Source organism: Neofelis nebulosa, chromosome 3, assembly GCF_028018385.1.
Source record: "Neofelis nebulosa isolate mNeoNeb1 chromosome 3, mNeoNeb1.pri, whole genome shotgun sequence".
Taxonomy (NCBI): Eukaryota; Metazoa; Chordata; class Mammalia; order Carnivora; family Felidae; genus Neofelis; species Neofelis nebulosa.
The window spans coordinates 148,383,907-148,408,615 of record NC_080784.1 but is presented as its reverse complement, the minus strand read 5'-3'; the positions used below and the strand labels follow the sequence as shown (position 1 = coordinate 148,408,615).

The following is a 24,709-nucleotide window of genomic DNA, read 5'->3' as shown; positions in this document are numbered from 1 at the left end:
CAGTTTTCTGTGCGGGCTTTTAAAAGCCTACAGAACATCAGGAGGCAGTACAAGACTGTAGAAAAAAAGCCTAAAACAATGACCTAACTAGCATTTGATAAAACATATGTATCATAACTCCTCTGGGTCGGGCCTATGCATAGAACAAACAACAATAGCAAAATATTAATGGTATTGTTGGAAGACCAGCCAAGGTAGAATAATCACAAGCAGGAACACAAGGAATATTTTGAGAACTCCCAGAAGAGTGACAAAACAAAGGGAATAGCTCTGAACTCCCAAGAAACAGCAGCCTGGCCACCATAGATAGAAAAATGGTTGCTTTTTTGAACAAAGACTTGGAGTCAACTGTGGATGGAAGAGGCATAAACACTGACACACTTTTCAAATGGCATCTGGAGATACAAAACAAATAAAAATATTTCACATCTGCGGGGTATGTAAAGAAGGGTCAGTTACTACTGGCCTCAACAACAAAACTGAAGAGCAACATACGGGTATTTTATTTGAAAATAAAGAAAAAACTGATTCAGAGCCGCAATGCAGAAAGAACTACATCTCATGTTTGTAAAGTAATGCTATTTGAACAAATTCTGACAAAGTATCTGCTCATTTCCCATTTTAGCATTCTGTGGGGAAGTGAAAGAATGCATTCAAAATACTTTCTTTAAGAAGATATCCAAAGTTTCCACATAAGAAGTGAAATACTATCATTTTGGAGGAATCTACATTTCTTTAGAAAATTTTCATAATGCTTTGAAAGAAATAAGGAAATAAAATTCCCCAAAGAAACACAAGTGAAAATATAAGCAAAAAAAAAAAAAAAAAAAAGATAAAAACAGGTTATCTTCTGTTTCTTGCAATAATGTTGTCTTCATGTCAAAATTAAGCCAACGTACACATCTTTGACAGTAAAATGCTTTCTAATGCTTCTTCCTGAACTTAGAATATAACAATAAGACTTCCTTTCTACCTCTACCTACTAAGCCACCCTGGAAACCATGCTGCACTCCCTAACACCTGCAAACACACACGCACAAAAGGGAATAAGTCTTACCAGACCATCACAGTTGCTAATGGCAACAGAGGTTCCTGGAATGTCCATGATGTCACCAACATAAGCACAGTTAGTCCACAAAGGTTCTGTTTTCCAGATTCTTTCTGAAGCATTTCCTGCTTGATGATCATTATTGGGGTTGGTTATATTCCCAGGCACCAGAGAGGTCTCATGCCATTCCACAACAGCCCCAGGAGCTACCAGCTGAGTGTTGCGCTTTAGTCGCAGATGAAAGTCTCTTCCAAATGCTGTGATGTTAAAGAACAATTGCTCAGAGTTGGAAGACACGTCCCTCGTTGACCTCTTTTTGTGATTTGCAGAAAGAATATGGGAGAGATAGTGTCCTTCAAAATCTGTGCTGACTGGAGTCACCAGCTCATACTCTCTCTGTCTCTTTAATTTTGGTAAATCTGTAGGGTGAAAAATAGAATTGTAGAAGCCTGTGCAACAAGAGAACACAGGAGGACATAACATAGGCATAAAGTGCCCACCTCACAAGACTGTACTTCAATTTGCAAAATATATATGTTCCCGAACCATCTCCTAAGTATGAAATTTTGGGAACTTAAATCATTTCTCAAATATATTTCTGTAACTCTGTGTTCAATGAATCATTTTATTTTAAAAAATGTATTACAATGTGAATATTCATATCACATTACATGTTTGAGGATATAATAAGTTTCCATAAACTATATCTGGCTTGCTTATAATCAAGACATGCTCCCAATTAATTTATTACTGGCACAACTGACACCTGCTACAAATGTTTAACAAACTTGTTATTATGTAGAGGAAATTTTTTGATTGTTTTATTTTTTCCCTTTAAGACTCCTAGAAGTATTACTGATTAAAATAGCAACCTTATGTTGCATTTACCATAGGCCTATACTTTATACACTGTAGTTTATGGTGCTGTCGTTTACACATAGTTTTTCCATCATAACAACCCTAACAATCACACTTCACAGGTGAGGAAACTGAGATTCAGGAAGTATGTGTCCAAGGTCAAGCAACTGTGAAGCTCAGATATGAATCCAAGTTATACTCCAAAGCCCATACACTCATTCTGCTACATTTGAGTTGTGCTCCATAAATCACAGAACATTTTTAGAAAATGAGAAGAATGGGTAAAAAAAAGTAGAAATCATAATCTATAAATTGAACATGGAGATGCGGGTTAGTTAAGAGCAAATGGCATTGTCATTTTGCACCATATTCCTTATGTGGGACAGATACTTGTTTTTTGTTTTTGTTTTTTAATTTTTTAAACACTTATTTATTTTTGAGAGAAAGAGAGAGAGACAGAGCACTAGCGGGGGAGGGGTAGAGTAAGAGGGAGACTCAGAATCCAAAGCAAGATCCAGGCTCTGAGCTGTCAGCACAGAGCCTGATGCGGGGCTTGAATTCACGAACTGTGAGATCATGACCTGAGCTGAAGTCGGAGGTTTGACTGAGCCACCCAGGTGCTCCAATACTCATTTTAATATGGATGTGTATTTGGGGCCTACCTTACTTACAGCACAAGTGACCACCTACATGTTAAGCTTAATTTCACAACTAATTCCCCTAGTTTAGCCAAATGTGTTATGTCTGCTAAAATGCAAACATCCTTGAGAAAGATAGCACGTTGAATAAACCACTTATCCCTTACTAGAAATGATTCTGAAGCAAAAGACCATGGATACTGGAAAAGAAAATGAGGAGGACAAAGATTTTCGAGAAAAGAAAGCAAGCAAAATCTGGTAACAGAAGTTAAAAAGCTCCCCACCTTCATGATTCTAGCTTAAGACCAGTCCTGCAGTGTGTAAAAGTACCCTGAAAAAAATGATATGATCCACAAATACTTCTCACCTAGAGGAATTGCGTGTATGTCATCCAATAAATGAAAGTATAATGCCTCATAACTGAACCTACAACCTATGATCTGAAAGTATCCTTACAGAATATTTTCATTGTTTTCCTGCATTTGAAATACTTCAAACAATGTATAAAATACCAGAAGACAAATGAAGGTATTTTGCAACTTGGAAATTCTTTGAGTGCATGTTTGTTATCATTATGCCATTTATAGTGACCAATGTATTTAAACAAAATATGCTTCTTTATCAAGTGCACAGATCAAATGACCCTGCTGTAAATATTTACTAGGCAGAGGAGTGAGGACTGTCATATCACAGAGTAAAGTGAAGGCCGACTCCAATACTGGCAGCGACAGCACACGATCCCTGTTTCGTAGGCTCTATCACAGCCGAAGACTTACGCGAGGCATCAGCGTAAGCACAGACCAAAAGATGTGGCCTCTCTTACAGCCAAATCCATGGGGAATACTTTTGTCGCTTCTGGTTTATAGAAAGAACTCTAAATTTTATGGAATAGACTCAAGCATCACAGGAGCAGAGTGATGGAGGGGACGGTTTCCACAGTAAGCGATGAATCAGGCTCTTGGATGGGGACTGACAAAGCCTGTCCCAAATTTAAGTTTCAATTCCTTAAGGACGAGAAACTTCCCCATTCAGCTTGCTAATTCCGATGTCATCTAATACAAGATTTTGTACATGCCAGGGTCTCCTGTCGGTAGGATCTGTTTAACATGTATTAAGTTAGTGATGCAGGTCACCAGAGAGCCCTTGCTTTGTCTGTGCTGCGACACTCTAACTCACAAGACAAACTACCCAAGGCCCAGGGGTGTCTGGCTGCACAAGTAATCCCAGTTATAACTCGTTCTCTAACCATGTGTTTACTCTTTCAAGGGAAGGAGATTTCCCATCTCCACTGAAGGGAATTCACACAACCAAAGTCTAGACAATATACTGATGCCTGGATTAAGTGACCGGACCACTAGAAAATTTAGGGAGAATTCAAGGAGACTCCTCCACACCCACGAGGACACGCAGAGCCGCAGGCTTACGGCAAACCATGCATCCCAGACTCTCTGGGTCAGTTCCATTTTTCCACTGTCAGACAGTATGCTCTGCATTTTTATTCAAAATAAAGACGGCCTATTTCTTTAGAGCCTTGTCTTCTCTGATGCTAAGTGACAAATCATTCCAAACATGCACACGTAAGACACACTGCTGAAATTAAACCTGCCATGGGTAATCCTCCAGTTGGGAAGTAAGGTAACCAAGGGAAAAGATGCACTCAGTAAACCCTCAGGCCACCGTCCCCCTGCACAGTAGCTGGCAGAACTGACAAAGGAGCTACCAGGTTACCTGCCTTTATTGGCAGGATAAATACTGGGCACTGCGCTTTATGCTCAAGACTCTCCCATCCCTCATTCTCACAACAATCACAGTAGGTAGATGTTATTATCCCTGGGTTACAAATGAGAAAGCAAGCCCGGAAGGCTTGACACGTAGCGAGCAAGAAGCCGAAGGAAAATTTCAATTGTGATCATTTTGACTGAAGACCATGCTCCTGTGCTCTTACTCACTTCAGAATAGATGGAACATCTTGCTGCTGATTTCTAATTTAAGATCTGACTTATAAAGGAAACCCACCACACGAATGACAACGTCTTGTCTACTCGCAGCCAGCCAACCAATTTTTCCTCCAGCGTAGCTTCAAACATTTCTGTAAAAGGCTCTCAAATCCTCCGTCTTTGGGAGAAAAAAGGGGGCGGGGGTGAGGAAAGCTCAAAGCTATCAAAAGTATTTTAATCTCAGATTATAATTACACAAGCAAATTAAATTATGTCCAGTGTCAATTTACTATAATTAGAAATGACACACTTCATAGGTCCAAATACTTCCACAAAGCAGCACAGCCTATGGTTAAGGAAGGAACCACACTGTCAGGAAGCAAGTTAAGTCAAAACAAAGAACTTTGCTTTCTCTTAGGCTCAGTGTCCTCAGGTGTTACCTGGAGGCTAGTAATAGTTCCAACTTCACAGACTTAGAAAGAGGTTTAAATGAGATTATGCGATTATGCAGAAGATGCAATACATATTAGCTACTGTTAAATGTAAGTTGGCTACACATTAAAATATTGCCCATGTGCAATTTTAAAATGTGAAACTATACAACTGTCAGCAGAGATGGCTGAGGGCCACAGCAATAGGTATGTAAAGGTTTTTGTGGGCCATAAATTCTACAAGCACAAATGGGCAGAGCCACTATAAAGCCACACTGTGGTCACTAGGTACCCAAGCAGGACTCAGATGCAGTGAACCTTCCCCAACCGCCTGGTGTCTACACACACACACACACACACACGGTCCACCTCCCTCCAGGTGCTGTGGATGAGCTGTCTGTGATCTTACCCAGGAGCAAATCCGCCAGTTGTGCACCATATCCTAGCCCCTCTGGCCTTTGCAAAAACAATTTCTGCAACTGTCCTCTCTTCTTTCCTCATCAGTTTCCCCACTTCACTAGATCATTCCCACCATCAAACTAACAAGCTGCCATCCTATCTCCCATCTTTAATAAAAACCCTCTTCACGCCACAGTCCTCTCTAGCTGATAGCCCATCACTTCACTGCCCTTCATAGCAAAACACTTGAAAAGACTGACTACAACAGATGTCTCCAAGTCCTGTCTTCCCATTCCTGCTCTTCCTTAAGCCTGACCCAATTAGGCTCTAGAGGTCACTAGCGACCCCATCTTGCTGAAACCAATGGCCAAGACTCTATCTCCTTACTTGCCGTATCAGCAGATTCTGACCCAGCTCATCTCTCCTTCCTTCTTGAAGTATGTTCTTTCTTTAGCTTCCAGGACATCTTCTGGCTCTCCTCTTTCCTCAGTGGTCTCCCCTCCATCCTCCATGACTGGCTTAACACCACAGTGCTGCAGGACCTGGTCCATGGACTCCTCTCTTCTGCATCTACCCTCCCCTGCATGGTGAATTCATCCCATCCCATGAGTTTGAGAGTGCCTTCACAATCCTTCATCTCCAGCTCCGGCTTCATCCATGGGCTCCTCTGTTGTCAACTCCATTGCCTATGGATCCTCTCCATGTAGACGTTCCCTAAGCATCTCAACTTAATATTTCCAAAAGTAAACTTCCTATGTCTCTCCTCCCAAATCAGTAATTGGCAACTCTATCCTCCCAGCTACTCAGAACAAAAACTTGACTAAACTATCCTTAGCTCTTATCACCTCACAAAACAAATCTTTCAACAAATTCTAATGACTCAGCCTTCAAGATATCTCCAAACACTGACCATAGCTCACCACCACCCCTGCTACCACCCCAGTCCAAGCCAGTGGTCTCAGTTTTGAATGTGCCGCATACCTGTTCTCCTTGCTTCCACTCCTCCTCCCCTTTATAAATTATCCTCAAAATAGGGCTAGAGTCATTGAAGTGGCAAGACAAGGCACTCTTCTCAAAATCCAACCCAAAGTAAAATGGGTTTTACTCTGTCCCACAGCCTGACACTGAGAATTCTCACATCTCAAGGTTACTCACTGTGCTTGCTTTCCCCTGGGATCTCCTCCCAGGTGACCTGAATGACTCACCTGTCCATTCCTTCCGGTTTTTGCTTTAATGTGGCCCTCTCAGTGAGGTGTGTCCTGTCTATCCCCTTAGCCATTTTACTTTTCTTCACAAAACTTGTCAGGATCTGACATCCTGTACTTGTTTTTGTTTACTTATTTATTGTTTCTCCCACTAACATATAAGCTTCAGGAGGGTACAGATTTTTACCTGTTCTCTTTACTATTGTTCCCCAGTGCCTAAAATAGAGCCTGAGGTCACTCAATAAATACCTGTGAATGAATGAATGAGAGCCAAGTTTGAGCCTGAGGGTGTACCTAAAATTAGAAGGTACCATCTTTCATCTTTTCCCCAAATAGTAATTTACCACCAAGCAAAGACAGCCAACTACACAAGTTGTCATATCCTTCTATAGCCAGAATTTTGCTTGCACACGTTGTATCTATTTCTCACAACTCTTGCTGACCAGTAAATCAAACATTTCATAGTATCTAGGTCTTATATTTAACCTACTAAGGACCAAAAAGTAGATCTAACCATTAAAACCAACCTCCTGGAGTGCAGACACAGAGACTTTCAGACTTAGAAGCAAGCAGCAGGAAATCAGTCCCACTCCGCAATCCCTTTAGATATTCACAGAATATCTCTTCAGGTCAAAAAAGAAAAAAAAGACCTTGAAAATCATCTCATCTTTGCCTCTTTCTTACAATAAAGGCATCTCAAGTAGATTGATTTTTTTTTTTTTTTTTTTTTTTTTAAGTTAGAGGTGGAATGCCTTTAACCTGCTCCTGTTCTCTGTGAAGAGAGATCATTCTCTGACTCTTCTGGGCCTCTCCATCCCTTGCCTCACCCTTCTCCCCACCCACGCCCCTACTCCACCCCCTCACCCCAACTCCCCCACCCCACTTCCTGCCTCATGAAGAAGAGTGATGTATATGATTGATAGGTCTCGGAAAATAAGAAGTTTGCAAAGCTCAGAGACTCCCTCCTCGTTCTTCTTCCGGGTAAGGATCCTGATAGGAGACACATTGTCTTCCACCTCAGCAGGGGGGTGAGCCCAACCCTAGCCCAGGGGGTCTGACACACCCCACCCAGGGAGCACACTTCCTATCAAAGTGAGAGCCTCCTGTTCCCCCAGCCTTATTTGCAAAAGATATTTTTACTATATCTTTGTATTTGCTATTTCTAACCTGTTCCCTCAAGCCAGTAAGAGGGGTATGTTTACATTCGGGATCTCCTCAGAAACTCTAACTACCTTTAAGAAAAAGTGTTGTCACGTCTTCACTGGATGACTAATCCTAACACTAACAATTCTTCTTGTCAGAAAATTAATTCTCTAAATTCCTCATTTGAGAGTTTAACTTGATGCCTTCTTCCTCTTTGTGCTGAATGAAAAAAACACATTCTGGGGTGTGTGTGTGTGTGTGTGTGTGTGTGTATGTGTGTGTGTGACAGTTGTATAGTGTGTACACACGTACAAATATTAAACATAACCTACAAAGTATTTGAGGAGGCAATCTGTGTTTCATATGCCTGAAGACCTTTTAACTGATCAGACTTTCTATTTTAATGTCAACCATGTTAGAATTTTCTAATCGTTTCAAAATTTTTATCATTTCTGAGACTCTGGACACTTTTAACACGTGTCTGTGTTTCAGCCAAGTATTTGCACATAATGGGCAAATAGTAAATATAGGTTTACAAAAAAAGAGGCACTTCCCTCAAACTGAAACTTAAACATATCAGTTCTCTGTCTAGAATAATGTGTTGTCCCTTCTCTGCACCCCTAAAATATCTAAGCCAAATTTCTCATTTTCACCTAAATAGTCAGCTTGCCTTCCTGACTTCACTGTTTCTGTTCATGATGTGCTGGGTCTCGGAAAGCCCTAGGCTAGAACACTGACTTTATTTCAACTCCCCCCTACCCCCAGCCCCCAGCCCCATTTAATATCACTCTAGTCCTCATGATTTCTTCTTAGAAATTGCTCTCAAACTAATCCCATCTCTTCCAATCACTTTAAGTCCTCCTTGCTATACACTGCAAACCAACAAGGTACCGAATCCAAAGTCCCTGACATAATTTCTCACTACCAAATATTATATCAATTGTACCAAAATACTGTCTCAATTACTGCCAGGAAAACTATTTTAAAGTCCCACATTTAAAAGGCTTAAATTCTACTACTTACTACCTTTGTGATTTTGGTCACTTAAGACTTTCTTGTCAGTGCTCATCTGTAAAATGAGGATAACAGCATCCCATTCATAGATTCATCAAAATTAAATGGCCTAGGGGCGCCTAGGGTGGCTCAATGGGTTAAGAGGCTGACTTCAACTCAGGTGATGATCTCATGGGTCCTGAATTCAAGCCCCTGTTAGGCTTTGGTGCTGACAAAGAGCCTGGAGCCTGCTTCAGATTCTGTGTCTCCCTCTCTCTCTGCCCCTCCCCTGCTTGTGTTCTGTCTTTATCAAAAATAAATAAACATTTAAAAAAATCGTTTTTCAATTAAGTGGCCTAATCCAGAGTGGCTCAGTCAACGTTAGGTATTAATATTGCTATGTTGTTCTCTCTCAATAGTTTCAATGCCCATCATTACATCAGGATAAAACAGATTCAGAAAATTGATAGCTTTTTTCCATATTAGACATGAAAATTGCCGTAAAGACCTCTATTAATGAAATCCTCTCACTTCACAAAATAAGAAGCTGAAACTTGACGATGGGGTAACAGAACCCAAATCAAAACTGAAGTGTCATTGAAGGCCCTCTGCGCTTTGTCCCTAACTTCTTTGCAATATCATCTCCCGTATTAGCCTATTGAAATATTCTAATGAGCTCACTATACCCAACTTAATCATGCCTGCCTTTAAAGTCCTACTCAACTGTTCGCCCCCAAGGAAAGGACTGCTGCTTTCTCTCTATTTATACAAATCCAACCTGGCCCACAGGGCCTATCTCAAGGCCCATCTCTCCCAGGAAACCTTCCCTGCTATCTTGTCCAGAGTACAGACCAATGGTCTAAGTGTCTTAGATCTCATTGTCATGCTTTGTCTGGATAAAAGTTACAAAAATCTCTATGGGTGAAAAGTTATACGCTTCCGTCATGTCCTTTCAGAGATTTTAAGTTCCCTGGGGCACAGGTGTGGCATCTTAACTATGCTTAAATGTCCCCAGCATACTACAGTCTTTGGAGGAAAAAAAAAAAAAAAAAATCAATGGCTATTTTTGGGAAGGTGGATTCTTGAGAGGCAGTGCTTTCACTGTATGCCATTGTGTCTGTGATCTGGGATCATCTTAATACCTTCATGTATTCAGTCACGGAAGCTCACAACTGAGGACAGGCAGCTTGGTATCTGTCTATGTGTTGTGGAATGATACCCAAACATCTCCTAGAGATTACTAAAGGCCCCTAGCACATTTCAAAGACCACACTATAGAACAGTAAGAGAACAAAAGCGTTCAGTAGCACAATCAACATTACAAAACCTCAAGTGACTACAGTACAAAGCTCACACATATCACAGCAATCTTTAGCTAATCTAATTAAGCCCAAGCTACAACTGGTACACAAAATATTGGAGTACTTGTGGTTGATGCAATGTGGTTTGAGTTCCCAAGCAAGGAAGGGAGCAGGGAGGGTATGATGGTTGAGTACTAAAGGTGTGGAGTCGGAAAGCACTGTGTTTGAATTCTCATTTCAAGCTGATGCACATTTTGCCATCTGCAAGCAAATTATGAAAATTAAGGCTGACAGGTTGTCAAATGAGGGTAATAACTGGGCTCAAATAAGGTGGTAAGGCACATAAAAGGCTTATACCAGCTATTAAGATTTTAATAGATGAAAAATTAACTGATGTTATTATCACTGTGACCATCACCATCTAGCTAGAGCTATGGAAGTTGGAAGTGAACTGAACATTCTTTCCACCTGCCAGTACCTCTCAGGCCTCACCCACCTCTATTCCCGCCCCAGTCTGGTGTTTCTGATACGGTTAGAAGGAATCTCCAAGCTCCATGTCAACCGAGGGCCTGAAGTTCAGGCAAGCTGTAAGAACCCATACTCTAATACCCTACCCAGATGCTGAGATTCTCTCCCAAGTACTGGTTGATTACTATAAAGAGACAGTTCACACAGGCAATTTCCTTTTTCAGGTATAAACTTTCAGTATGCAACAATCTGGCCACAAGAATGAAATCGAATAAGCATTTTCAAGATCTGCTAAAGAAGCAGCTCCAACAACAACATTTCCAAATCCTGAGCTGCGGGTAGGAGAATGACTTTCATCAGAAATGACAGGAGCCAGCTGCTCCAGGAAAGATGTGAGCAGGGTGATGAGTGGACGTTAAAGAGGGCACCACACACTGAAGGGCTTCCCAAGGCTGTAAACACAAACAGAGAAGGGGACCCATCTTCATTCAAAGGCAACTAAAAGTTAGTTGTGACACATGCTAAACTTCTGAACACAGCCAAATTCTTTTCCTCACTTCATCTCCTCTAGGCTCTTATCACCGCAAGCCGGAGAAACTCTTTGAAGTCTTTTATTTTCGTTGCAAATCTACTTTCACAGTCAAACATTTTTCATCAAGCTATTGGAGGGGAGAAAAAAATAAAAGCTTGCTTTTTTTTTTTTTTTTTACTCATTAAGAAAGAACAAATAGTTGTGAACTTAAAAATTCTCCTCATTTTTTTTTAAATCTGGCTTTTTCATAAATATTTGTTGCAATTGCACAATGTTTATGTTCAAGAGAGTCACTTAGGAAAGAACAGCACGTTCTTTGGTGTTCCAGAACATGACACCAGGTAAGAGAAGATCTTTGAAGGAAAAAAAAAAAGTGAAAAAAAAATGTTTTAAAGAAAAATGTCCAAGTATTTTCTTTGTTTGCTGCATGTTAAAAGGATCAAATAATCAATAACAGAATAACAAATAGAGGAGTCTTTTGGTTTTTGTGTTTTTTTAATGTGAGGCCCCAATGCCAAAATGTTAACATTCTGATCTTAGCTTTAAAGAAGGACGTCTACCGGTTATATTTATCATCACTGGAAGTTTCACAGACTCGAGAGCTGTATTAGACATTCTATACATTAATATTTCTCATACGTCTCACAATTTTTTGATAGGTAATACCTTGAAAGACTAATATTGAGCCTAGAATTTAAAGCCAGGAAAATGAGCATTTGTCCCCAGGGCCAAAAGCTTAGGAAAATATGACAGATAAGAAACGTGAATAGCATTTTAAAGGTTTTCCCTGAAGCTTCCTTGTGGTGATTATATTTTCCAAATCTAAAATCGTCTGGCTCACAGTATGACAAAGGTATGAGAAACTGGGACAGTCCACTGGGCCACTCTAGTAGCTTCCTATTGCTGTTGTAACAAACTGCCACAAACTCGGCCACTTGAAACACAGTTCTGGAGGTCAGGAGTTATCCTACAGTTATCTACAGTTCTCCTACAGTTATCCTACAGTTCTGGAGGTCAGGAGTCTGCAATAGGTCACATGGGTGTTCACAGGGCTGCATTTCTTCAAGAACCACTGGGAATAATCTGTTTCCTTGACTTTTTCCAGCTTCCAGAGCTCACCTGCATTCCCTGGCGTATGGTTCCCTTCCTTCATCTTCAAAGCCAGAAACATCAGACCAAGTCTGTCTTTTGCTGCCATCTCTCTAGTTTTGTCTCTATGGTCTCCCTCTTCCACTTCTCAGGACACCCCCCAATAATCCAGGATAGTCTCCCTATTTAAAGGCCAACTGGAGCACCCAGGTGGCTCGGTCAGCCAAGAATCTGACTCTTGATTTTGGGCTTAGGTCATGATCTCCTGGTTCATGAGATCCAGCCCACATCCAGCTCTGTGGTGACAGCGTGGAGGCTTCTTGGGATTCTCTCTTTCCTCTCTCTCTGCCCCTCCCCTGCCCACATGCTTGCTTGCGCTCTCTCTCCCACTCTCAAAATATTTAAATATAAATAAGCATTAAAAAATAAATAAATAAAGGCCAATTGATTAGCAACTTTATTTTATCTGCAAACTGAATTCCTCTTGCCATGTAACATAACATATTCACAGGTCCAGGGATTCAGATGTAGACCTACTGTGGTGGGGAGGGGGGAGCATTATTCTACCTACCACAGCCATCAGATCCCATGCACTATGCTGGGAGGCCCTTACATGTGTTCTCTTTGGCATCCATCCTCCTTTTTCTTTAACTACATCCCAGTATTCCCTCAGGTAACCAACCCACATTCCACTCACAGTCCCTATAAGTCAAGAGTAAAATGTCCCAGTTCAGGCCAATCAGGGCACTGCATCCCCTGACCATAGAGAATCATCCAAAGCCAAGTAGCCAATAAAAGCCCCACCAGGAATTTTTGCTGGAGCTGTCAAAAAACAAGTGTTCTGTGGGACGCTTGGGTGGCTCAGTCAGTTAAGTGTCCAACTTCAGTTCGGGTTATGATCTCACAGTCTGTGAGTTCAAGCCCTGCGTCAGCTCTGTGCTGACAGCTCAGAGCCTGGAGCCTGCTTCGGATTCTGTGTCTCCCTCCCTCTCTGCTCCTCCCCCACTCATGCTCTGTCTCTTTCTCTCAAAAAATAAATAATCATTAAAAAAAAAAAAGTGCTCTGCTTACTGGGGTAAAAGGTAGAATGATAGCCCAGAGATGCTAGTGACAGTCTTTGCCACAACCTGAGGCACCACCAATCATATCCTGATAAAGAAATAAAGCCAAAGCAGGAAAATGAGAAAGAAAGAAGAGTAGAGGGAGGAAAGGGAGGGATTTCTGACATTATTTGAGCCCTCGGTTCAGCTCTACCTGACTTTGATTACCTGATCAATTTTGTGTTCCTTAACCAGTGTCAACTGGGTTCCTGTTATTTCCATCCAAAGGAGTCATGATTAATATAGCAACTTTCTCTCAATGAAATGAAAAGGACTTTTAACAAACAAGGTGAAAAGAAGAAAGAATTGTGTCTTGCATACATGAAATATAGTTGGTACAGAATCCATATGGAATAACTGTTTTTGTACCATTCATTCCTTACCCAACTCCTCCCTCCACTGCCATATTCCAACGAATTAAGCAACACTATATTGAGTTACCAACATTAAGATAATACATGAAAATAGAACTCTCAAAGAGCTGTCACATGGTGAGTTGAGTGGTTGGAGAGTTTACAAGTCCTTGACACAGTAAATTAAGGTTCCTGGAAATTCATGGTGGTAGACAGACCTATCAAAAATGTACCGGTTAGAAAGAGGTGGCTCTCATTGAGTAAAAGTGTTTTAAAAAGCACAAGACTAAGATATAGTACTAATAATAGCTATTGTTCTAACTTGCTTACCAAGTGCCAGCATTTTATGAATCCTTTATAATTCTATGAAGTAAGTAGTAGTAATATGCCTATGTTACGTAGAAGAAAGTGATGCCTTGAGAAGTTAAAGTCATCAGCTAGAAAGTAGTGGAATCAGGCTTTTAAACCAGAGTGAACAGAGTCTGTGCCCCTGACCATTTGATAGAAGCAAGGCAATGAAAAGTAATAGGTCCTCTCCTGGATATGCTGGTTATGTTTTAGATTAAGGAATGGACTTTACATGAAAAAGAGGTATTTTTACATAGAAAGAGAACTCAAACTCATATGAATAATGACTTCAATCATTCTTTTTAATTTGTATGCATACATATATAAAAATATAAGTACTAAATATGAAGAAAATTTGTAGGAAATGGGATTTAACACCTAAGATCCCAGTATTTGAAGATTCATGTATTTAATCCTATGTTACTTCCTACGAGTTTCCTAAATGTTATTTTTGGTTTACCAGTCACTTCAAAAACAAGATAGACTGTTTCATGCTGTTCATAATTTATTGTAAATTCCATAAAGATTCATCATGCTAAATTTGTGGCAATCATTTTTATAAACAAGAAACTGACATTACCACAAAATCTCTCCTAAGGATTTACAGTTAGTCAGCAAAATCATATAAACATATTGGGAAAATTATGATGGATAAATTACATGTGGGAACAAAGATTCCTAAACTAGGAAACTCTTCCCATGCTTTACTAACCATTCGAAAGAATATACAGCTCTCAAATTCTATGAGGTAGATGAATCTTGTCATAGTACTAATAAAATTTACAAAACATTTTTATAATTGCTCTTAAACCATGAACCAGGGTACTTGATAACTAGAAAAATAATTCATTGCATTTTTCAGAGATGGCATAACCAAATATTTAAAAATTACATTCAGATTTAAGAAGAGCAGAACCAAAACTAATTTAAAATGGACATTTTAAAAAATCAATGCTTCCCTATACTACCAGTAAGAGTTCAGGTCCTACAAACTTCAAAAGCCATCTGCCAACACATATCATGTTAATTTGGTTTTACTCAGCCAGCAGCTTCTAGAGCTTTCTCCTAAAGTAGTCATTTGAAAAGCAAGCTGTGTGGCAACATTCATTATGAGAAAATAGGTATTAATAAGTACATAAATTAAGGTTTATTAGGATAATGAGATTAAAATGATGTTCATAAGGATTTTGTAGTGATGTGGAAAATTTCACTAAAATACCAAACAAAACAAAAACAGGTATACAAAAATAACCTACACAACATGTGTATTGAATGATGACTGGGTAACGGGTGCCTTGGTGGCTCAGTCAGTTAAGCATCTGACTTCGGCTCAGGTCATGATCTCACAATTTGTGAGTTCAAATTCCGCCTCCGGCTCTGTGCTGACAGCTTGGAGCCTGCTTCCGATTCTGTGTCTCCCTCTCTCTCTGCCCCTCCCCTGTCTCGTGTTCTGTCTCTCTCTGCCTCTCAAAAATAAATAAACAAGTAAAAAAAATAAATAAATGATGACTGGGTAAGAACATGCTAAATTGGTATTTAAGATGATTGTCAAAAATCTGGGGTATACAGAAAAATTAAAGAAGACAGTTATAATGGGCACATGTAAAACATCTATGTTCAGAAAGAAAGCTAATTAAAAAGAATAATTAAACAATTTGTAACAATAGCAGCAGCACAGTTTAGGAGTAAAAGCTGATATCTATGGGAGCAACATGAAAAAGAAGCTTCCCAAAATTCTGGCATTAGTGTTCCACCTAAGTCATCACTGTTACTATATTCAATCCAAGTAGCGTAACCAAACTCTTCATATTGAAATCACTCATGATTTTACCACGCAATTTGGCATTGTCCCTAATGGATTTCCAAGGTAACCTGGGTTGGCTCCCCGCAAGCAAAGAATGCTTAGAGATAATCATCCTGGAAGCAGAAGTGACCATGGGGATTTCTTAATATTTCTGAGCAATATTGTGATTATTTGGTACAATGGCAAGAAAAAACAGTGAAAGTAAGGGGAAGAAGTATTTCAGCTCAACAGCAATAATAATTTGCGGGTACTAAATTAACATGCTACACTTCATAACCTCTTCATCTACAAAGCTTAAAACATTTAATATTACCCATTTTGATGCTTAGTGGAGGGGTGGAAGCTAAATCAATAAAGTCAAGTGCACAATCTTTAGTTACAAGAAAGAACAATGGCTAAATGGGTAGCTATTCTAAATTTTACAAAAGATCCCTTTAAATCCCTTTAAGTCACACTTTTTAGTATTGCTGCTGGCACACTGGGTTCATCGATTTTAAGCTTAGGTTATCTTATTTCCCCTGATGCCTGGAACAAGGCAAATGATCTCAAGTAGACATTAGTGCAAAGTTAGTGGGCATTCCAAACCTGTACGTGATTCACTTCAATTTGGCAAATCTTAACGAACAGATGAGAGACCAATAAACCCAGGTCCCTGAGCTTTGTGGAGTGCAATGAGAAGTTACAAGGAGTCTTGATAACATTGAATAATTAATTGGATAGCCATTATGACCATCAGCATTTTCTTGAGAACCAATTAAACCTGGAGAGGGGCACCGAACAAGAGCACTTAAGAAAATTTAGAACACAGGTGAATCCCAATATAACGCCCTGCTCACCAGATCTATGCATTGAATAACAAGTATTTGAGGACCCACAGGGCACCAAGCCCAATTTTATACACTGGGGATACAGCAATCATCAAGACAAACTGTTTGCTCTCATGAGGTCTACACTAGTAGAAATGCCCACCACGAGACAAGGACTAGGTGAAGTGACTCACACTAAACCTTGAAAACCAAATAAATACTGCAAATGATGAAAAAAATCTCTCTCAATAAACTGGATATTTGAGAGGACAAGATTAGCAACTTTATTTTGTTAAGAATGAAATGGAATGGAATTTGAAACTGGGAAACAGAAATAGGGCAGAGAAAGATAGATATGCCCTGATTCCAAGAGAGGGGGGTAAGCAAGGGAACTCAGCACAACACCAAACCCTCACAATGATTTTTCCTGTAATGATACTCAGGCAATATCTAAGTGGCAGCTTATGAAACAAAGGACTCAGAGAATTCTTTTGCAGATTCTCCAATTTCTACAAAACCATGATTATTTCCTAAGCCACATGTGTCACAGAGCAAGGCTCCTTACCCAATCAGGCCAGCCAGCCAGCTGCCCACAATTACCTTAGGCATCCCACCAAGGCCATATTCTGAGTCAGAATGAAAGCGCTCCCTAACATGCCACAGAAGTATGTTAATGACCTCATGAATCACACACATTTACACAGTGCATACACATTCACACATGTACCTATATGCATGTATATGCATGTATGGGTATATGTATATATATAGATATATGTATGAGTGTATGTGTGTATGGGTGTAGATAGGTAGGTAAATTGTTCCTCTCTGGTTGACAAAGGAGCAGAGAAGTAGGTCAGAGATCAAAACCTATTTACCCGTTTTCTCCAGGGTGAATCATACTTTCCCACATATCAAGAGGGCATTTTAGGGGGCGCCTGGGTGGCTCAGTTGGTTAAGCTGCCACCTCTTGATTTCGGCTCAGGTCACGATCTCACAGTTTGTGAGTTCGAGCACAGAGCCCTCATCGGTTCCTCTGTCTCCCTCTCTCTGCCCCTCCCCCACTCGCTGTCTCGTACTCTCAAAAATAAATAAATATTGGGGCCCCTGGGTGGCGCAGTCGGTTAAGCGTCCGACTTCAGCCAGGTCACGATCTCGCGGTCCGTGAGTTCAAGCCCCGCGTCAGGCTCTGGGCTGATGGCTCGGAGCCTGGAGCCTGGAGCCTGTTTCCGATTCTGTGTCTCCCTCTCTCTCTGCCCCTCCCCCGTTCATGCTCTGTCTCTCTCTGTCCCAAAAATAAATAAAAAAACGTTGAAAAAAAAATTTAAAAAATAAATAATAAATAAATAAATAAATAAATATTTTAAAAAGTTTAAAAAGAGGGCATTTTCCCACTGGGTAGAGGGAGAAGGAAAGAACAATCGCCTGTCAACACACTATCTAAATCATATATCTATACATATTCTAACCTGCCCCATCACAACTGCCCTCTCTCTACCTAAATAAAAGCCTTCCTACTTTAGAGAGCTAAAGCGTTATTAAGCACATTTTCATCATTTTCTCAAGCACATGTTGTGTGACTGTACTTACAAAAAGCATTTAAAAACTGGCAAAATTAACCAATCCTGTCAGAAGTCAAGCAAATGGTTACCTATCATGGTGGGGGTGGGGTCGGGGAAAGGATAGTGCTGAGAAGGTGGCATTCATGCTAGTAATGTACTTACTGTTCCAGAAGCTAGTTACACAGGACTGTTCGCTTCATGAAGAATCAGCAAGGGGTACACTCATATGCACTATCCTGCATGTATATGATACCTCAACAGAAACCATGTTTTTTAATTGAGCTTCCTAATAGTTTATGGTTTGTCACTAATTAATATTTATGTCTTCCTGAGACATTAAATTATGCAGAGAAACTATTCAGAACCATGGACTCTTCTCTAGCCAATTTGGAGACCAAGAAGTTAATTAACTCTGCAAGCCTTATTAGTCTTCCCTAATTGTACCATTCATCAAATGGCACCTCTAAGAGTGGTTATATAAAACCACTTTTAAATTTATTATTGGAAAAAAATTAATTATATGTAGAGGAGGGCATTTGACCAAACTTCGAGGCAGGCAACCCCCTTACACATGGGGACAAGGGAAAGACGTCTCATTACTACACACATTTTTTTAAATGTATTTTTAAACCCCTTTCAAGAGCTACATAAATGATTATAACCCAAAGCCAAATGATAGCTATACTTTTACTATCACATGACTCATGAATCAAACCTATTTTTATCTTTATTTCTTTTCTTCACTCGACCTGAAAATGGTAAATAAAAGTGATAGAAATAAAAGAGAGAATCCCCATAAACCCGAGGCACTTGGGAGTAAGCAAATCTCCAGCAACACAATCCGAGAGTCCCCTGCCCTCCCCCTCTTCCATATTGCTACTTATCTTCTTCCTACCAAATTTAAGCACACCTGTGCCACTTCCTTCCCTGTAGAAACCAGCAACCAACGTGATTCATATTAACAAAAGGAATGGGCCAAAGTCTAACTCAGGGCCTTTTACAGGAGAGCATGCTGATTCTATCTGAAAATTTAATCAAAGCAATATATTTTATTCCTTTGATAGAATGGGTAATCTTTTTAAAAATTTTTTAGGCTTATTTATTTATTTACAGAGAGACAGAGACAGTATGAGCAGGAGAAGGACAGAGACAGAGGGAGAGAGAGAATCCCAAGCAGCCTCTGCACTGCTCAACAGACTGAGCCACCCAGGCTGCCCCTAAAATGGATAATCTTAAAACCGCTTTAAAATTTACATATTGAAAAGTTGGGATGTGTAAGTAATCAAACGATTAAGCAATAAAAAAGAAAGATAACTTTCTCTTCCACTTGTTTTGAGGATTTTTTTTTTTTAAATCCTTCTTTAAAAAGATATATGTTGGGGCTTGGGTGGCTCTGTTGATTGAGTGTCCGACTTCAGCTCAGGTCATGATCTCGCAGTTTGTGAGTTCAAGCCCCGCGTCGGGCTCTCCGCTGACAGCTCAGAGCCGGGAGCCTGCTTCGAATTCTGTGTGTGTGTCTCTCTCTGCCCCTCCCCTGCTCATACTCTGTCTCTCTCTATCTCTCAAAAATAAATACATGTTAAAAATTTTTAAAAAAAATTTTTTAAAGATATATGTTGATGGCTAAATGTCATGAGTTACAAATTACAAATGTCTTCACAGACGCTATATATTTAATGCAGTTCTCAGTCACTCTCCTCTCCTTTGTCCTATTCTTACTACTGAGGTCTAAGCTTGGGGAAGAGTTCCAGCAATGCCAAAGATTGCACACGACAGCATTCTGACATATGCAGATAGCCCGGATCTTGGGGTTCCTGTATTAGTTTGCAAGCATGGAATCCTCTTAGCTCTCTACTACGCACTACAGCAGGTAGCTGCAGAACCTCTCAAGTTTCAATTTCTTCAAATCTAAAAAGGGCACAATGGTGTATCTACCTCATAATGGTTGTGAGAATTAGATGACATAATCTGCGCAAAGCAATTAACACCACCCAGAGCAGAGCACATAGGCAATGACACATAGCTATGTTTGCAGTAATCAAAACTTTTCATCTAAAAGATGACTTTACAATATCACTTGACAAATACAGAATTTACAGAGACTAATATTCTGCCAAAATGAAAATTTATCTTTTAAAGTAATCCAAATTAAATGTATATAAAAAGACTTTGAATTGAGCCTGTCTTCTGGCCAGATGACCTTCAGTCTCTGAATTCAGAACTATTATATTATTATAAACAGCTTCAAAAAAAGAAAAAAAAAAGATCACGTGGACTTTGGAATGACCTGTTACAATTCACTTATACTCTCTGAGCCTAAGTCTTCTCACCCATAAAATGGGAGTAATTCCCACATCACCAGGTAATACTGAAGTTTTAGATGTTATTTGCAAACGCCGAGCAGTATCTTACACATTAGCAGATAATTGTTGTAAAGTAGGTGGAATAAGATAAGTCATCGGAGGGCTTATTTAAAGCTGGAAAAATTTTATGGGGCACCTGGGTGGCTCAGTCAGTTAAGCGTCTGACTTCAGCTCAGGTCATGATCTCACAGTCCGTGAGTTCGAGCCCCACATCGGGCTCTGTGCTGACAGCTCAGAGCCTGGAGCCTGCTTCAGATTCTGTGTCTCCCTCTCTCTCTAACCCTCCCCCATTCATGCTCTGTCTCTCTCTGTCTCAAAAATAAATAAACATTAAAAAAAATTAGAAATAAAGCTGGAAAATTTTTAAGAGAAAAATTTTCATCCTGTCTTTCATTTTTCCCTTCTTTGTAGCATTCTTACACTTTGCTTTCTGTTCTAATCAGATATACTCTTCCTAAAGCTACATAAATTGATTTGACTTATCTCCATGCCTTATTCCAATCTCTACATCATCTGCCAAGTACCTACCAGTGGCTTGTCCAAAGACAAGCCTGAAAAAATTGATGCATAAAAAAATCCAACTGCAAATTTTTATACCACTTTAACTCAACCTGAGAAAAGTGGGACCTTCCTCCAGAAAGAGGAAGAGAAGAACAGAAATGTTCCTGGACGACGAATTATTTTTTAACCACCAATGGGAGAAATTTCAGAAACAATATTTTAATTAGCTAATTTCATCCCTTTCTTTCTACCAAGATAAGAATGACATCTGAGAACAAGGCTTACCTATTTGCACCATTTCTTCATTACCAGCCTGGAAAGGAGGGGGGAAAGTAAAAAGAAACAGTTACTGGGTTTCATCTTATCACCTCGTGCGTTTTATTTCTACCATTAATGCTTTTCAGGGGCTAATCAGGAGATGCTGGAGACGAGGACTGGTGCCTAAAGGCTGCACCTTGGTTTGTAGGTTCTTGGGGCAAGAGAATGAGCCATTTCAATAACAGTTTGTTACAGCGAGTGGTTTGCCCGTTTTAATTTTAATATTTATGAAGCCAGCAAAAATAAATACTGACATTCAATATTCTTTTCTTAAAACTCAGATACTGGGTGAGGATTAGCAATGAAAATCTCTAGCTAGAAGGGGGTCTGAGGTATCAGATTTGAGGTCAAGAATCAACTAGACATTCTTCGAGTTTTTAACCTATGGCCAGACCAGGCAGAGCAGAGAAGCTACAAAAACTCACAGAGAAATTCTGTGCTCAAAGTCCCACCGGCCCTGAGCTGATGTGATTTACTACAAACGGCTTGGCTCGTCCCGCTGAGCCTTCTCAAGGACTCTTCTAGGCGCATCGGGCTTCACCTTGAGTCTCCAAAGGGTGGGTGGGGGCTGGGCCGAAAAGAAACAGAGCCGCACTCAACTTAGCTTTAAAAGAGGAGGAGTTGTGCAGAGGGGGAGGGGAGAAAAGCGGCCGGCGCCTCCAGCCTCTGCCCACGAAAACGCAGGGCAGGAAACGTCCCCAGCCCCCCTCCCCAACTGTCAAACCCCAGCCCGGCCGCGGTCCTCCCAGGACACGTGTCTACTGGATCGCTCCCTGTCCGGCCCAGGGACTTCCTGAAACCCCCGCCTCCGGCTGCCCGAAAAAGCTGTGAGTCAGTGAGGAGGAGAGAAAGCCCCGCGAACCCGACTCCGGCGGCAGCAGCCAGAGCACTGGGATCCCGGACCCAGCGTCCAGAACTTCATTCAAGCGCCCAGACCGCCCTCCGGAAAGGGGAAACCCAGATGGCCCGGCGAGGATGCGAATTGGCTGCAGTTTGTCACCAGGAATTGTTACGAATGCCGCAAAAGGGGGGGTGGGGGGGAGCCCTAGGTGTGACAAGCCTTGGGCTCCCAGAGGCAGTCATAACCCCCACCCTGCAGTGCAACCCCCCCCCCGAAAGCCCCGCACGATGCGCCCAGCCCTCAAACACCGTTCCTGAACGCACAAGATAACAGGGAAGGGTGGGAGGGGGGAGGAGGAAAGAGAGGAGGGGAAAGAGGGGAGGAACTTTTTCGGGAAAAGGTTGGGTTTGAGTTTTTTCTTGTTATTATTTTCCACTTACTTGTCCATCAGCTGAAGTCCTAACCTCTACCAGAGCGGCTGCTATCAACCAAAGTGACAGGAGAACCATCACGAGTCGAGTTCACTTTTCAACTACTGGACAAAACAGATGCCCAGAGCAAACCCCCGCCCCCCCCAAAAAGAAGTTTCTTAAAAAAAAAAAAAAAAAAGGAAAAAGGAAAAAATGCAGAATAAAAAAAAAAAACTGATCTTCTGTGATTTGCTTCAATGAAAATGAAATTTGAGCTCTGAGACTGGCCCCCTCTGCTCTGCAGTTCTTTCCACTTCACCTTCTCACCCCGTCCTCCCAAACAGAGTGTGCAGGAGCGAGAAGGTGCTGCGAGCCGGGCACGGGCTGCGCCGGGAGAGGGGGAAGGGACCAGGGGCTTCCAACTATCTGAGCCCGAAGCAGCTTTTCCTAGGCTTTTCGAGCACCATTGGTCCCTAAGGTTAGCGCGGAGAATGCTTGGGTGCCCTGGAGCACAGCAGGGGGAAGTATTAGCGAGAGAGACGAGCGAGCGGGAGCGGGAGAAAGAGGCAGCGAGAGGGCGACTCCGCCGCTCACACAGAGGTGGGGGCGGGAGGAGCCGAAGGGGAGGAGGAGGAGGCTGGCGGAGGAGGTGGGAGGAGTGGGACGCTAGCCGGCTCCTGTTGCTCGCAAAGCGGCGGTCTGCTGGCTGCCGGCGACCCGCCGGGCGCTAATAAGGCGGCCGGAGCCCCCCGGGCGGCCCCTCCCGCCGCGGCGCCCACGTCACGCGGGGCCGGGGCCCGCGCCCCCAGCGCCCGCCGGGATGGCCGGGGCGGGCGCGGCCGGCGCGGGAGGACGGCGAGTAGTGGGGAGGAGTGGAGAGGATCGCTCAGGCGGCCGGCCCCAGGCAGGGTCAGGGTTCCACACCGCTTGGGGGGGGGCGGGGGGGGGGGGCTCGTGTGGCCGGGGGTCGACCACTCGCCCTCCCCGAGATCCTGTCCTCCCCCAGAGAGATGGGCTAGGGGAGGGGCGATCCAGGGGAAGCCTCGGGTCCCTACTGGCGGGACGGGCGTTGAGTTAATTATAGGAAGGGGGAGGGTCCAAGGGCCGCTCCTGGGCTTTAGGCAATTCACCTCCTCCAACCTCCAGTGTTCTCCCAGCCAGGGAAAAGCCTCCCCCGGAGAGAACCCCTAGAACCTCCAGGGCTCAACGATGCGGTCATCTGCTCTCCAGACGCCTACCACGTTTTGTGGGGGTGGGCCCTCCCCCCGCTTTGGGCCCTCCCCCCGCTTTAAGTTCTTGTTTATGCTTTACTCGTTTATATTACTTTTGAAAGATATCATGTCTCTTCCTTGACTCACCCGGATGCTTCCGTTTATCACTAGAGTACACAGGCCTCCGTGTCTCTTCCTCTCACCAAGATTAAGTTATCAAATGATATCTGCCCAGTGTGGCCAGAGCTTCCTGGGAGGAGAAGACAGCAACCTGGGCTCCAGGGCCCGTGAAGATGTGAAGACACTTTGCTGGAATCCAAGCCCAGGCTCACTTCCTGAGGAAGACCCCTGTGGGCGCTTTCCAGGGAACAGAGGGCTAGAAAAGAAAGTATTTTCCTCCTCTGACCAGTTTCTGATTCTCACTCCCTGGAACAGACCAGAAGAGGGGGGTGATTAGGCACAAACTGTAGGTATAATCCTCAAGACCTCAACTGCAAAGAGTCTTGAAAAGGCCTACCTAAGGTAAAATGTGTAGAACCTAATGTTCATTTTACCAAGGGATTCTTCAGTAAGTCATAGTTCCTTTTCTTTTTTAAAAATGGTGCAGAGTTTGGAGGTTTCTTATACTTTGATTCATTAGTGAAAGGTTGCATCTTTAACTTACACATGGCGAGATTATGTGTTCACTAATGTGTTATCTGCTAAGTCTTCTCAAAATCATATATGTGGGACACTTACATGTACAAATGAGAAACCAGATAACTAAGTGGCCAGATAACCTAAATACCGCTAACAGGGTATTAGGTTAATTACTTATTGGGTGGCATTATAATTAGACCCCAGCACTGAAGTATATATATACCAGGTTACTTTTTCCCTTCAATTAAAGCCTTCAGCATGTTTGTAATGTCATTGACTTACTATCCAGGAGTGGTTTGCTGAATTTATACCTAGTTTTCTTATTCATTAAAAAGAAATAATCCTCATGTTCTATAAATAAAAATTATGTCAATATACACTGACAATAGAATACCAGAGCACGAGTCAGAA

At 41.8% G+C, this 24,709-nt stretch overlaps 1 protein-coding gene across 2 annotated transcripts in view; it reads right to left on the bottom strand.

Annotated features, from left to right (window-relative positions):
* ADAMTS3 (ADAM metallopeptidase with thrombospondin type 1 motif 3) overlaps positions 1 to 23,181 on the bottom strand; it is a 267,551-nt gene extending 244,370 nt beyond the window's left edge. Inside the window, exons 1-3 of one of the 2 annotated variants that reach the window (XM_058722316.1) lie at positions 22,479 to 23,181; positions 21,165 to 21,192; positions 1,058 to 1,467 (exon numbers count right to left, since the gene is read on the bottom strand). In XM_058722316.1, coding sequence (XP_058578299.1) covers positions 1,058 to 1,467; positions 21,165 to 21,192; positions 22,479 to 22,547 — 507 coding nt within the window. In that variant the 5' untranslated portion in view covers positions 22,548 to 23,181. Of the gene's footprint in view, positions 1 to 1,057; positions 1,468 to 21,164; positions 21,193 to 21,622; positions 21,880 to 22,478 lie in introns of those variants that run through there. The other variant, XM_058722317.1, reaches the window with a different exon arrangement.
* Between the last annotated feature and the right edge of the window lie 1,528 nt (positions 23,182 to 24,709).